General features: G+C 32.8%; 2 protein-coding genes across 3 annotated transcripts; both read left to right on the top strand.

Annotated features, from left to right (window-relative positions):
• On the top strand, positions 5,584-8,186 carry LOC18595939. Of its 2 annotated transcripts, none has more exons than XM_018123884.1 (3): positions 5,584-6,638; positions 6,995-7,399; positions 7,525-8,186. In XM_018123884.1, the coding sequence occupies exons 1-3, from the start codon at positions 6,186-6,188 to the stop codon at positions 7,801-7,803; spliced, it is 1,137 nt and encodes a 378-aa protein (XP_017979373.1). In that variant the 5' UTR covers positions 5,584-6,185; the 3' UTR covers positions 7,804-8,186. The 2 variants fall into 2 exon arrangements, with proteins under 2 accessions (XP_017979373.1, XP_007024179.1); XM_007024117.2 differs by having other exon boundaries at positions 5,589-6,638; positions 7,214-7,399.
• On the top strand, positions 8,823-14,900 carry LOC18595938 (protein disulfide isomerase-like 1-6). Its single transcript, XM_007024115.2, has 12 exons — positions 8,823-9,529; positions 9,649-9,778; positions 11,077-11,242; positions 11,539-11,657; positions 12,248-12,328; positions 12,403-12,492; positions 12,597-12,668; positions 12,748-12,816; positions 13,317-13,397; positions 13,720-13,854; positions 14,364-14,417; positions 14,494-14,900. Exons 1-12 carry the CDS (start codon positions 9,009-9,011, stop codon positions 14,587-14,589), a joined length of 1,614 nt encoding a protein of 537 aa, XP_007024177.2. The 5' UTR covers positions 8,823-9,008; the 3' UTR covers positions 14,590-14,900.

Here is a 15,217-nt window from a genome sequence, read left to right as displayed (position 1 = left end):
ACTAGTGTGCAGTCTTAGTAAAATGAATTTATAAGAAAGGACTGGTGAGCAAGCTGTGGCTGGAAATAAGTTAACCTAGTGGCCAAATTAACCAACATAAAAATAAACAAACATTCATGGCATGAGCTATCTTTTCCTTAGTAGGGCAAGAAATTGTGCAAAGTCAAGTTTGAATATTTGAAATAAGAAAGTTTTGTTGGATATCTCTTTTCAAGGTGAGTAGGAATAGTGTGAAAGGCTTCTTGTTTGTTGGAGATGTTGTGCAAGGTAATACCTTTGGGTCATGACCCTGTGTTGGGTCATGCTGGTATAAGGGTGAGAAATTTGTGTTTATAAACATTCCCACATTGTTGAGCAGGATGCAAGATAATTCGATTTCCAGTTCAAAATTTTGCTAAATAGATTCAAAGTTATGCTTGAACTTGACTCATGAAGAATGACATTGAAAATGTTTGAATTTCTTGTATAAAATAGCCTTTGCACATTGGCAACTATGTATTTATTAAACTGCATTTTACTAGTGATGCCACGATATAGTCTGTTGGAAATTGTATAATTCTTGATCTTACAAGATTGAACATGCAAACGTGGGAGTATTTTTTTCTGAGAAAACAGAAGGCAATGCATGTTTCAGTTTTGTATTTTCCTTTCCCGTGCATTTGGAGCAGCCCACGGTTTGCTAGAGCTGCCCTTAGGTTGATGGTAGAAATGTTGTGCTGGAGGAACATTCTCTGTTAATTTGCTTGTACTTAGAAATATGGATCATTGCATTTGTTTTTGTACAAGTGCAGTCAATGCTCTTGACGGAAAATGGTGATGGGCCTTAAGAAACTTCTCAACTAGATTCTACAAGCATTATTGGAATTTAGCCGTTCCTGCGACCAATGAATATCCTGCCGAAGATTTGTAATTGTTTTTATACATCCATGTACGTTTTTATCAAATTCTCTTTAACATCTAATACTTAGGAGGATTTGAACCTGGAAACTCGAACGGGACAGCATTTAACCAATGTGCTACAGTGGACTTGTTTATGATAAGCAAATGTGTTAATTTCAGAAGTATTATAAGCTTGAATATAGCCACCTAAATTCCATGGCTGTGCTTACAAGTTTCATGTAAAGCTCGCAGCCTCTTGCAGATCTCTCACCCAACTTTTGTATTCAGTCAGTTAAAGAGTTCCCTACGAACTGCATGTTTCCATCCCCTTCCACCCACTGCGTTTGAGATTCATCTTGACTGGCATTAATAATGAAGGAAACAGTCTTGGACTGGTCATAAACAAAGAATCGACAAGTAACGCCTACTGTTGGGCTGTTCTGTACCCTATCTCTCTTGCTCCAAAAAAAACAAATCTGCAAAAAATTTTCCGCTGCCAGGATTCGAACCTGGAATTTCAGATACTTGAAATTTAACCAATTGTGCTACAGCGGAACCATTGAGTGTTAATTGCAAATAAAGTAAATAAAAGCAAAGTCCTCCAATAATAAAGCAAAAACCTTTGAAGATACATGGTTGGGAAAATTTATAGTTTTACACAAGCAGACACAACTTTCTTTGGTTTTATCTGCAAAGTTGGTAGTAAATATTCAACTTAAAACAAAAAGAATTATAATGATAATTAGGGTAAAATAGCTAGACATTCTTAAATTTTGATCAAATTATACGGAAGTTTATCAATTTTTAAAATAACCATTATACTCCAAAAGTGCAAACACTGTTAATAGAAAGTATGAAAATATTAAAATATTTTTTTTATTAATTTAAAAAATTATTATTATACTTTTATAAAAAAAAATGGGCACACCGATTGGTGCTCCCCAACTTACCAAGAAAAGAGAGCACCAGTCGGAGGGGGAAGGGAGCATCGGTGTTCCCCTTGGGCCCTATCAAGGCTCCCTAAGGGAGCATCGGGCTCCCCACGGGAGCTCTAATATTTCCCAAATGGGAGCTTTTTTATAATTAATAAAAAATAATAAAATTATATAATAGTAATTATAAAAGTTTATCAAGAGTAAAATTATCTTTTATCTTTACCACGTCAACAAGTTGACAAAATTACTAACGATTGAGTAACGGTTGGACTTACATGTCTAGCGTAAAATATTTTTTTAGCACAGAGTGTCTATTTGGAAAATTAATTGACTTTTGTGTAATTTTGATTAAACTTTGGTCAAAAGACCTATCCAATCCTTGTACTCTTTATTTTGTTCAATTTAGTCCCTATACTCAAAATTGAAGCAATTTAGTCCTTTGATTTTGAGAATTACGTTAATTTAGTCCTTCCCTTTAACGACATCCAATTTTGCCATTAAAAAGATGACATCATCGATGATGCCAGCGATAACGCCATCGTTGATGCGTCACTTTTTGATGACGTGACGTTGAGTTGATGATGTGGCATGCAACGTGGCACTGAATGATTATGTGGCAATGCCACGTGGCATTATACAATGACGTGGTAGTGCTAATGTGGCACTGACACGCTTACATGTCAATGCCACATGGCAAATCAAAAAAATTTTCAAAAAAAAATTCTACCATGTTATAGGGAGTAAAGTGAACAAAAACAAATAGTATAAGGATTAATTTGAATAAAATTGATATGTTTAAAGATTAAATTGAAAAAAATATTTAAAAAATATAAATATTTAAGTAGATTATTGATATAGTTATTAATAAGCTAAATATTTAGGTGTAAAAAATTTATGGTGTTAAAAAATATATATATATATTTTCTTATTTGATTATTTGATTCTAGAATTTGTAAATTAATTTATCTTTTTTACAAAAATTAAGTTTGAATTTTCCTTCTATAAAAAAAATTTAAAAAAATTTTATACCTAAAGTCAAATTTAAATAAATAATTTGCATTACATTAAAATAAAATAATATAAAATGACAAATATGTTGATTTAGTTACAACTTTCACAATTTACAAATACACATTCTTTTGAAATTATTCAATTTTTACCCAATTTATCATTTATATAAATTTACTCAAATTAGCAGAATATGTTCATTTAGTTGCAACTTTCACAATTTACAAACATACATTTTTTTTAAACTATTTAACTTTTACCCAATTTACCTTTTATTTAAATTTACTCAAAATTTCTTATAAAATGATTTTAATTAAATTCAAATACCACAATCAAATTCTACTAAATTTAAATTTAAATTTAAATTATTAATTTGGATCTAAAAAAATATTAATTAAATAAAATGATATAAATATTTATAGTTATATTTAACTTTATCAACCATAAATGCAATATTTAATTTAGGAAATTTCAACTTAAAAAATATAACTTGAAATATTAAACAAAATAACAACATAAAAAATAAATAAATAATTGGAAGAGTGGAGCTCAAATTATATGGTTATAATATAAGGTTTGTCATATCCAAATTAAGCAAGTCAGAACGAAAAATTATTTTTATAATAATTGCTAACTCCATATCTCCGTTCTTCATTATTTAAAAAGAAAAAACTAAATCAACATATTTTGCTTATTTGACTTTAGCTCAAGTTAAAAACTAAGTTAAATAAATTTCAAATTTTTATACTATTATAAATATAAGAAAAAAGAATTTATTTAGTCATTTTATATTATTTTATTTTAACATAATACAAGTTATTCATCTAAATTTGACTTCAAGTACGAAATTTTTTCAAAAATTTTTTTATAGAAGGAGAATTCAAACTTAATTTTTGTAAAAAAGATAAATTAATTTACATATTCTGAAATCAAATAATCAAATAAGAAAATATTTATATAAATCTTTTATACTTAAATATTTGACTTATTAATAAGCATATCAATAATTTACTTAAAGATTTATATTTTTTTAATTTTTTTTCAATTTAGTCCTTGAACATTTCAATATTGTTCAATTTAATCCTATACTATATTTTTTATTCACTTTAGTCCCTATGACATGACAAAAATTTTTTAAATTTTTTTTTGATTTGCCATGTGGCACTGACACGTCAATGTGTCAATGCCATCTCAACACTACCACCTCATCGTAAAATGTCACGTGGCATAGCCACGTTATCACTCAATACCGCATGGCATGCCAAGTCATCATCTCAACGCCACATCATCAAAAGTAACATGTCAGCGCTGACGTCATCTTTTAACGGCAAAATTGAATGCCGTTAAGAGAGGGACTAAATTTACATATTTTTCAAAATTAAAAGATTAAATTGTTTCGATTTTAAGTACAAAGATTAAATTAAATAAAATTAAAGAGTACAAAGACTGGATAAATCTTTTGACCATTCTTCTTTTTGTAATTCTAGTGAAGGCAACTTTCATGCCTATCTTCATCAAATATAATATATTGCACTTAAAATGATAATCATGGCTATGACTTCTTGCTTGTTTATGGTGTTCCTAAACTTTAAAAGGGTTTGCTTTAACCATTCTCTTTGTAAAAATTGTATTTCACATACTTTTATGTACACATATATTTGCTAAGTACATAAGTTTATTTCTTGGGTTGATTCGAAAATAATAGTCTTACGGTTTAAAATTTCTTTTATTTAACATTAAATTTGTATGGAAAATATAAAGATTTGAAAAAGAATAGATGTCTTTGGGCATCAAAATGTTGTTTAACATTGAGAAATAATATATGAAAAAACTCTTGAACTATCTTAAGAAATTTTAAATAATTTTTTGTTTTTATATTTATGTTAAATTAAATTTTAATATTTTTATTTTACATTAAATAAATTTTTATGATTAATCATTGATTAATTATTTTTAATTAAAATATTATTTATTATTTTATATCTATATAATACTGACGTAAAAGGTGAAAAATGTAACGTCAGCATCACTAAACTATATATAATGATAATTGATATTTTGATTAATAATAGATAGTTGATTATTAATTATAAGAATTTATTTGATTTGAAATAAAAATATAAAAATTTAATTAAATATAATATAAAAATAAAAATTTATTAAATATTTTTACAATATTTTAAAATTTATTTGTAAGTATTATTCCTGAACAGGTTTCTTCCACTCAATCAGAAAAGAAAAATTCTTGCAAAAGTATTTGCTAAATGCCATTTTACCCAAAAATATTAAACAAAGAGGAAAGTAACAGCCCAATAATGTCATAATGGCACCCAAGAGGTTCTAGTGGTTCATGATACTTTATAAAAAAGGCTGCCTGTTGTGGATTCGTGGTGCTAAATTAAACACAAGAAAATACTTAAAAAATCGAAACAAAAAATTAATTAATAAAGAAACTATACCCCCGAAAAAATAAATAAATTAAAGCGAAGGCTTAATCTAGAAGAAGAAACGACAACATAAAACAGTAATGAAGTGAGGAATCTTATCTAAATTAGGTAGTTTGTCAGAGGAAACTAATAGAAGAAAAATAATGCCAAATTATACGCACAAAACCACAAATTATTTTAATTTACCAAAAAAAAATTATATGCTGCCGACACTTATTCCCGAACCTACCACTCAAGGCAAGGACCCAGCTATGGTCCCAGACCTCTTACATGATATCACCCCTGTCCTTCCTTTATCTTTATACAAAGTTGTAAGTGGAACGTGTGAGTTGTGCTATATTTTTGCTGGTCTTTTTAAATACCAAAAAGGGCCAGAAGGAAGGAAAAAGCTCTGTCTTTCTCTCTCTTCTGTGACTTTGTTTGTATGGAAACCGAGAAAGACAGAGACAAAGAGAGAAACTGAGAGTTAGTGGACAGAATTGTTGCTTTTCATGATTGTATCTCTTTCTTCATCATTATCTCTAGATATTGCTCTTGTTCAATTACTAGTTCTATCATCAGCACTTCTTGTTGCTCAAAATTCTTGAAAAGATTTTTCTTGGTATTGGGCAGCTAGAATCCTCTTCCGTTTACTCTCTTTTGGTACTGAATTTGACTCTTTTTTCTTTTTCTACCTTTTCTAGATGCTGAATAGCTCATTCTGTATTGAATTGTTGTTTCACTTGTTTAGCTATATCGGGCATTTAATCTAGAAGGTCCCTATTTTTCGTTTTCCAATTTTTTTGTGGTTCACAATTCACTAGTTCAGCTCTTGACTCAATTCTACCCCAGAGGGGAAAACAGAGTTATTACTCTGTTCCGAGTGCTCTGCATGTTTTGGTTCTTGCACTAGAATTCTCAGATAATCCGTAAAGATATGATGTTGTCGGCGAAGTCTGAATCCGATATCACGAGCCTTGCTCCATCATCACCCTCAAGGTCTCCTAAACGTCCTGTATACTATGTTCAGAGTCCTTCTCGTGACTCTCATGATGGAGACAAGTCATCTTCAATGCAACCGAGTCCCATGGAGTCACCTTCACATCCATCCTCCTTTGGACGCCATTCAAGGAACTCTTCGGCTAGCCGGTTTTCCGGGATTTTCAGGTCCTCTTCGGGGAGGAAGGGGAGCAGGAAGAGGAATGATAAGGGCTGGCCTGAGTGTAATGTGATTATGGAAGAAGGGTCCTATGATGAGTATGAGGATAAGGCGTTTACAAGGCGTTTCCAGGCCTTGATTGCTGTATTGACTTTTGTGGTTTTGTTTACAGTGTTTTGCTTGATTATTTGGGGTGCCAGCAAGCCTTACAAAGCTGAAATCACGGTCAAGGTATGCCAATTTTAATTGGTTATTGCACTTAATCCAAATGTTTATTTTGCTAATAGTAGTAGCAGTCTTGAGAATATGTAGTTTCACTATTAGGAGTGGTTAGTTTTAGCCAACTGACTTGCATAGCTATGAAATTTTTGCACATAACATTTGCATGGTTTGGAACTGTAATGAGAGGCCTTTCTTGAATATAGAATTTTAGTACTGTCAAGCACATAAGATATGCTCAGAAATTAAACGGCATGTCATGATGATTGTATCAGAAAATACTAAGTTTGAACTTAATCACCACTTGAAAATAATTGAAGGTATTGGCTATTAGGCTCAGCATTGTGATTTGGTCAAAACCTCTACAGGCATTAAACTCAAAACTTTTGTCAACAAGGCTTGTCTATCATGTGTCACACATGACTGTGTCCAAGTGTGTTCCAAGCTCCAACTTCCAAGTTTGTAAAAGCACCTCCAAAGCAATATCAATCAAGCACTTGCTTCACTCAATACTCATATGCGTACACATTCATCACTTGTTTTATCTTTTGAGTTCATTGTCTCAAGAAGAATGTGACTCTTGGCAGAGCTTGGCAGTGCACAACTTCTACATTGGGGAAGGGTCGGATTTCTCTGGGGTCCCAACAAAAATGCTGACAGTCAATGGCTCGTTGAAGCTGAGTGTATATAACCCTGCTACAATATTTGGCATTCATGTTAGTTCCAACCCCATTAACCTCATATACTCAGAAATTCCTGTAGCAACTGGTCAGGTAAGATTTTTGTCCATTCAATTTCCATTTTTAGGAAATTGTTAATAATTCACTGAAATCCCTTGGTCGTGATTGGTTGTCATGTAATGAAGTGTAAATGTTTTGGAATCTGTATATGATTGCAGCTGAAGAAATATTATCAGCCAAGAAAGAGTCGTAGAACTGTATCTGTGGTATTGGAAGGGAAAAAAGTTCCACTTTATGGGGCTGGATCAAGCTTAACATTTACCCAAAATGGTGCTGAAATTCCATTGACACTGAAGTTTGAAGTCCACTCAAGAGGAAATGTGGTCGGAAAGCTTGTGAGGACAAAGCACCGGAGGCAAATTTCCTGCCCTTTGGTCATGGATTCTACAAGAACCAACCCTATTAAATTCAAGAAGGGGACTTGCACATATGACTGAAAGTCCTTTTTTTGTGATGATTTGCATCTTGCTTATTATGCAGGCATTAAATCTCCTGCAGTCTGAGTTACTGAGCCGCTGCGTTCAATTGCAAAATTTGTGTTGAGGGATCCTGTCATGCCTCTCTCTCTCTCTCTACTTGGAAGGTTGTAAATGTTTATTTTTTTCCTTATCTTGTGAGCTTTTTTATGGAAATAAACAAATGTATAGACGACATAAGAGGCTCTGTCTGCATGATTTGCTTAGGAATGTACATGGTGAGGTCTCAATTCATAACAGAGCAAGAATAGGACCTCGATAGAGTGTTCGAATGTTGTATTATTCCTCCCTCCCAAGCTTTTCTGCTGGAATAAAGTCATAAGCAGCATCAATTTGTAGCAACAGTTTCTCCTTTCACTCTTCTTAGAAGAGAAAAGATCCTTTCTGCCAAGCCTGTATCAGCAACATTTGTCACTTATGGCCAATATTGAGCATTATATTGAGACATAAAAAGTTTTAGCAGATAAATTGAACGTGACAACTCCATCTAATTTCTTCAAGGCATTCATGGACATTGAATTTTGGTTTAAATAGCTTACCAACGAAACCGATAAAGTTGTGGCTGGATTTGGAAGTGCCTTTCTGGCAACAATCCCAGTCCCACCACAAAAGGGCACATGCTGCTGCATAAAAATGTCTAAATTGATAAGTCATTCGTTTGCCAAAAGAATAATCAACACATCAAGGTGAGTCACGACAAGAAAGTGTGAACAGAAGCCAATAAATATAACATAAACAAATAGCGTTGATCTTCTCACAGAGTCACAGAACGATTCAATCTTATCAAACTATCAGATTTGGACCGATGGAATTCATTTAATTATTTTTACTGTATATTTTTCTACTAATACTAGTTGCTAGTACATTTTTTATTCAGAAAGTAGAAAAAGAATACTATTATTGGGAAATAATTAAAAAAAAAAAAGATAGAAGGGCCCACCAGTGTCCGAACTCCCAACCATTTCGGTTCATTTTTGACTGGCAAACTGTTTACACAGCAAATCCACCCTCAAAGTCGCTTCTGCTCCGCCTTAACATTCGCTAACCTTTAAAAGCCTGTTTCGTAGAAGAAAAAACCCTCAAAAACCCAGATCTCATCTCATCCAAATCTACGCATCTCTTCATCCCCATTGCAAAATTCTCAATAACCCCATCACAGAATCACCATGCTTTTTCCCCAAAAACCCACTTCAACATTCCTCCTTCTCACTCTGACCCTTCTTCTACTAGTCTCTTTCGCCATAAACATCAATGCTTCTGATTCCACCAGCGCTGAAGATGATTTCGATGACCTTGAACAGCTTTTAGCCCTGGATGAACAAGAAGATCAACAACAACAAGGCCAAGAACAAGAGTTTAGTAATAGATTTTCAGAGGCAGAGGTGTTAAGTAAAGCGCAAAGGATAGTTCTTGAACTTAACAGTGATAATTCGAAGAGGGTCATTGATGAGAATGAACTTGTCATGGTTTTGGGGTATGCTCCTTGGTGTGTTAGGAGTGCTGAGCTAATGCCTCAGTTTGCTGAAGCTGCTACTTCTTTGAAAGAATTGGGCAGTCCCCTTTTGATGGCTAAGCTTGATGCTGAACGGTACCCCAAGGTGGCTTCTTTGCTCGACATCAAAGGATTCCCTACATTGCTTTTGTTTGTTAATGGCACTTCTCAAGCTTATACTGGTGGATTTTCAGCGTAAGTTGCTCTTTTCCTTTGTTGAATTTTAAATAAGTTTAGAGTAGCTTATTCACATTGGAACATTCATATTACAGATAATTATGCTTACTATATTGTTGGGTTGATTTTTGCTTCAGCGAAGAAATAGTGATATGGGCAAGGAAGAAGACCGGTGTGCCTGTCATTAGAATAAGCACGGTGACTGAGGCAGAAGAGTTTCTTAAAAAGCATCAGATGTTTGTGATTGGTCTTTTTGAGAAATTTGAGGTATGTGTATGTCAGTCATTTTACGGATCATGTAAAAATGTGGTTACAATTGATAGAAAAACTTGATTTTGGGTTCTAGAATTTCAATGATTTATTTTGTTCTTTATTCTAAATTTTTTTAAAGGTAATAATTTTCCTCTGTTGAAAGTTTTCATATGAAGTCTTCATGTTCTAGACTATTCTTTGATGCAGCCCTTGGCATTGTTCAACTCACTGTCTTACCTATTGATATTCTAATTAGAGTATTATGAACTTATTCCAGTATGACAGTTCAGAATATGTTGATAGAATTTAAGTGCAATTATTTTTGGCAAGATAAGTCATCATTCAGGGGCATGTATCTGAATCTTGAGGCATTACCTGAGTTCTTCTTTACCATCACTTTTTTTTAGCCCATTCCATTCTGTATCAAAATCTACTTTGATATGGAAAACAAGAGCTTACCAAGTAGTCATTTAGATGTTCTTCCAAAACACTTGATTTCTGAAAAATCTAGTTTCAATTCTGTTGCACAATTAAGGTGGTGCAAATACACAACTTGATTGTTATCACGGAAAAATGTCTCGACATATACAGAATTTTTTAATTTCAAATTGCCTGATGTAATTGATAAGTACTTAAAAGTTTTAAAACTTTGAATGTAACCATATTTCAAATATTTGAGAACTTCATTCTTTAGAATTGATTGATTAAACAAATATCATAACTAACTGGTATCTGTCTCCAGCAATTATCATGCCCAAGACAGATGCAAATACTTTTTCTTTTAAAAATTATTTCATTTTAATTTTATCATTTGGAATATGTTCTTTCAAGTTATGATTTTAATATGGAAATGAAGTGAAACAGAGGCAATTAGTTGTAGACTTTTGCTTTCAGCTTACTTTCCCATAAGAGTTAAAGTTGAGTTGACCTGGTATAAACTTTAAAGAATGTGATAGCCACATCTAATGTGGAAATTTTAATTATTTGCTTGAATGTTTTAGGTATAACCTTGTCTTGATTTGTTCTGTTCATTTTTTTTTTTGAAAGATGATATGTTCTTTTCAGATGGTAACCATATTTACAAATAACCTCTTTTTGCTCACGCACTTCAATGCCGAGTGGGGCTGCAACTCTAGGCTTATAAATCTTTCAAATTCATATTGTTTATCCTTTATTTCAATATTTCTTCATCTATTTCCCAGTCTTATGAGGTGCATGGCTAATTTTATAACAAATTATATAAATTATAAGTCTTCTAGTGTCTTGGTTTTTGTAATGCACTTGGTAATGTACTTACCATGAAATTCTTGCAGGGACCTGATTATGAATCATTTATAAAGGCAGCAACCTCTGACAATGAAATCCAGTTTGTTGAAACAAGCAGCATTGAGGTTGCAAAAGTTCTCTACCCAGACATCAAAGCTACTAATCTTTTCCTTGGGATTGTTAAAAATGAACCAGAAAGATACACTGTTTACGGTGAGTTGGCATTCTGGAAAACTTATAATTGGCACCCTGGTTAGCACAGAATGGTTTTCTAGTAATTTACTTTGTCATTTTCCCTCTTTTTTCTGTAAAGGATTGGTGAGCATGCTAATAGTTTTTGAGTTTGAAATATTATTTACTGATTGTGAGGGGTGAAACATAGTAAAAGTTATGGGACTATGACTTTTTCTGTTCTTCCCTTTATTTTATTTTATTTTTGTTTCCTTACAGTTACACCTGTCAACCTGAATCATTGACGAGATTAATAATGTATCTGTTTGGTTTTACAGAAGGTACCTTTGAGACGGAAAGCATATTGCAGTTTCTGGATTACAACAAGTTTCCATTGGTTACTAAATTGACTGAACTGAATTCTGTCAGAGTTTACTCCAGCCCCATCAAACTTCAGGTTTTCATGCTTTCAACTCGTTATGTATCATTTAATTGTTTGCTACTTTAGTAATTTCCTTTTTATTTTCCTCTCCGAATGTAACTGTTTCATGTTTTGTTTTCCAAATAAAATTGTAAAGTTGGATACAAACTTGATAAAAGCACTGGTTTATAAGAGGAGGGTTATTGGTTGCAGAAGGCAATTGGTATATAAATTTCTTAGAATTTTCAGTGATTGAAATTTTCTAAGTACTCCAGTAAAATTTGTTTACATTTCGGTTATAGTGTTACTACATCATTTGCCCTAATTGACTTGGTTTGGGTGTAATGTTTTAGAAATTATGCATCACACTGGCCGGAAAAATATTTTACCTTGAATTTTGGCTAACTACGAAATTATCAACTGACACTAATGTGCTGGGAAACTAATTAAAGATGAGATGACAATATTGAAGTCAATCCAGGTTGGTTTTCTGATATGTACATTTGTTGTAGTTATGTTATCTTATGGTTATATACTTTGGCCTTCATAACTAGCAGCGGTTTAGAATTTTCCCCATCTCTCTTGGAAATTATTGTGTTGTGAATTTGCCTTTTATTGTCCATCAGGTTTATGTCTTTGCAAAAGCTGATGATTTCAAGACACTTCTTGAGCCTCTTCAAGATGTTGCAAGAAAGTTCACAAAAAAGGTATTTAGCTTGACTGCTTCACAGTTTGAACATTTTGGTGCAAATAACTTTGTATGTTATTCTTCGTGGTGCAGGTAATGTTTATGTATATAGACATCATGGATGAAAACCTTGCAAAGCCCTTCTTAACCTTGTTTGGGCTTGAGGAAGCAAAAAACACTTTGGTCAGTTTTTGGATAATAACCATTTTTTAACTGCAAAGTTATCTATTCCTTTGGATTGGACTGAAGCTAAAAATTGACGCTATTTATGTCTGTATGCCTAATAGGTGACAGCATTTGATAACAAAGGCAGCTCGAAATTCTTGTTGCAGTCTGACCCAACCCCAAGCAACATAGAAGTATCAATTCAGCTCTATAGGCCTTTTGAAAGATGTCAATTCACAATACTAATTTGCTGTTCTGAATTGGCTTTTGCAGGAGTTTTGTTCAGGGCTTCAGCATGGTTCTATCTCAACATACTTCAAATCACAGCCAATTCCAGATAACGTGAGGGTCAAAAATTAATATTTTTTCTCATTTTCTTTTAGATAATGCTAGTTGGATATAATTTAGAATAACAGCTGCTTTTCCATCACTCTTCTGTTTGAAACTATAGATTATATTAATTTCTGCATATATGCTTTTGCGTCTCTTTTTAAATTACTTGAATTCACCATGTTGTAGCAACTAAGCTGCACAAAGTAAAATTAGTGCAACTCTTATACTTTTGCTTCCTTTAATCATACTATGAAAGTAAGGAAAGTAGACAAGTTAAACTGTTGTTATCCTAGAATTGCATTATTTATTGTAAATGTTGAAGAAACATGAAAGTGTATAAATTCATCATATGTGTTTTGTAGATGCAAGAAGTTGTCCATTTTGTAGACCTCCAAAAAGATTAAATATAAATATTATCTTCTTCTAATCAAGCTAATGAAATTTAAATACCTGATATTTATTCTAATTTAATTAATTCCCAACAAACTTTTTTATTCTGAAATTTGCAGAAAAATGCAAGTGTCCTAGCTGTTGTTGGAAAAACATTTGATGACTTGGTCTTGAACAGTCCCAAGAATGTTCTTTTAGAGGTAACAATCTTTTGTACCTTCCTTGCTTTCTCAATGCACTTTGCATTTTTGTTTGACAATCATGATTTATTAGTCTATGCCAATGAGACATGTGAGCTAACTGAATCCCACTGGAGCTCCATCATGGAAAATGAAAATACAATTTGCCCCTATAAACTGTAAACCCATGGCAGCAGTGTCTCTTGCTATAGATTGATGGCAGTAATTCGCAGCTTTTTAATCATGTCACCTGGTATATGTTATTTTTCATTAAGGATTGAGAAGTTTGCTGCAGTATACAACTTAAAATCTTAAAACCCTTATTTTCATTGTTGCAATGCAGGTCTATACACCATGGTGCATCAATTGTGAGACCACAAGCAAGCAGGTTGAGAAATTGGCTAAGCATTTTAAAGGCGTACATAATCTAGTCTTTGCAAAGATTGATGCTTCTGCTAATGAACATCCAAAACTTCAGGTATGCTTTGTAAAGAATCTTGTCAGTGTTCTGCACCTTAATACTGAATACTCCTTTCACTTTCCTTCAGAAGTGAGCTTGACTTTCAAATGAGAGTTTATTACCATGTTGTGTATTCATGTTTTATGTGTCCATTTTTACCAACCATTCCTTGGAGAAATTTGAGTCTATTAGCTTGGCTCAAGAGTCAAGAAATTGAAGCCAAATTTGGATGACTACAATAACTGATCAACTTCATGGATTTTACTCGAACTTGCCATATATAGATCATATATTATTCCATGCCTAGTATTAGATTAAACTTCTAAAAGAGAGATGTGTATTAAGTAAACATCCTTTTTGCTTTTCTGATCAAATTAGATTAAGCTCTTGTATACATTTTGATTCTTAAGTTTGAGCATCATTGGGAAAGAAAAAGGCAAACTCAATTGCATATGGAATTCTATAACCCGTTTTCATTAATTTGACACTGAGAAGGTTTGTGCTCTTGTGATTGTTCATCATTCCAGGTAGATGACTACCCAACACTCTTATTATACAAGGCGGGTGATAAAAACAACCCGGTAATTATTTTGCTCAACATTTACTTCTATTTGTCTATCATTTTTATCAGCACCATCTGATCCATTTGCTCTGCAGATCAAACTTTCAACAAAATCTGGGTCAAAAGAACTAGCAGCTTTCATTAACAAACACGTGAGAACCAAAGATCAAGTGGCCAAAGATGAGCTATAGAAAATATAGAATTAAGAATACTTAAAACAATTTTAACAGAATCCCCCTCCATCCCTCTCCCCCCCAAAGAAAAAAAACATGTGGGGGTGAAGAAAGGGATCCTTACCTAAGTTTTGCCTCCCTTCAATATACATTTTGACTTATTACAATAGTCAGTAGCCATGTGCAATAAAAATTAGCTCCAAAGACCTTCCACCTATAATTATGGCGTTGGAAAGTTTGTATCTTGTAATTTGATTATATTAATTTGACACATTGATGTGTAGGAAAATTATAGTATGATAGCCACTGAGAAGAGAACTTGAGTTTTATGTTCTGGAGTTTGATTTCTGATGGTTGATTCTAGAGGCCTTGTGGTTAAATTGCTTGGGCCTCTTTCTCTCAGCCGAAATAAGCGATGCCCATTTAACAAAAACACCTATCAACAAACAGATCTGTTTAGAATGTCTTTTTGACTGGATTTGTTTTGCCCTTCAATGTACCAAAACTGAGTTTATGTCGAGAACCAAAGAAACCATGTCTGAAAAGTTGAAAATGCATAGTTTAGAAAAGAAAAACAAGTTAAAAAAACAAAAGTCTACATCTAAGCTTTATTCAAAATTGAACTTTTAGGATAACAAGCAGAGCA

The sequence above is a fragment of the Theobroma cacao genome, chromosome 6, assembly GCF_000208745.1.
Source record: "Theobroma cacao cultivar B97-61/B2 chromosome 6, Criollo_cocoa_genome_V2, whole genome shotgun sequence".
Taxonomy (NCBI): domain Eukaryota; kingdom Viridiplantae; phylum Streptophyta; class Magnoliopsida; order Malvales; family Malvaceae; genus Theobroma; species Theobroma cacao.
The sequence above is the reverse complement of the archived record's forward strand: the minus strand, read 5'-3'. Positions and strand labels throughout refer to the sequence as shown.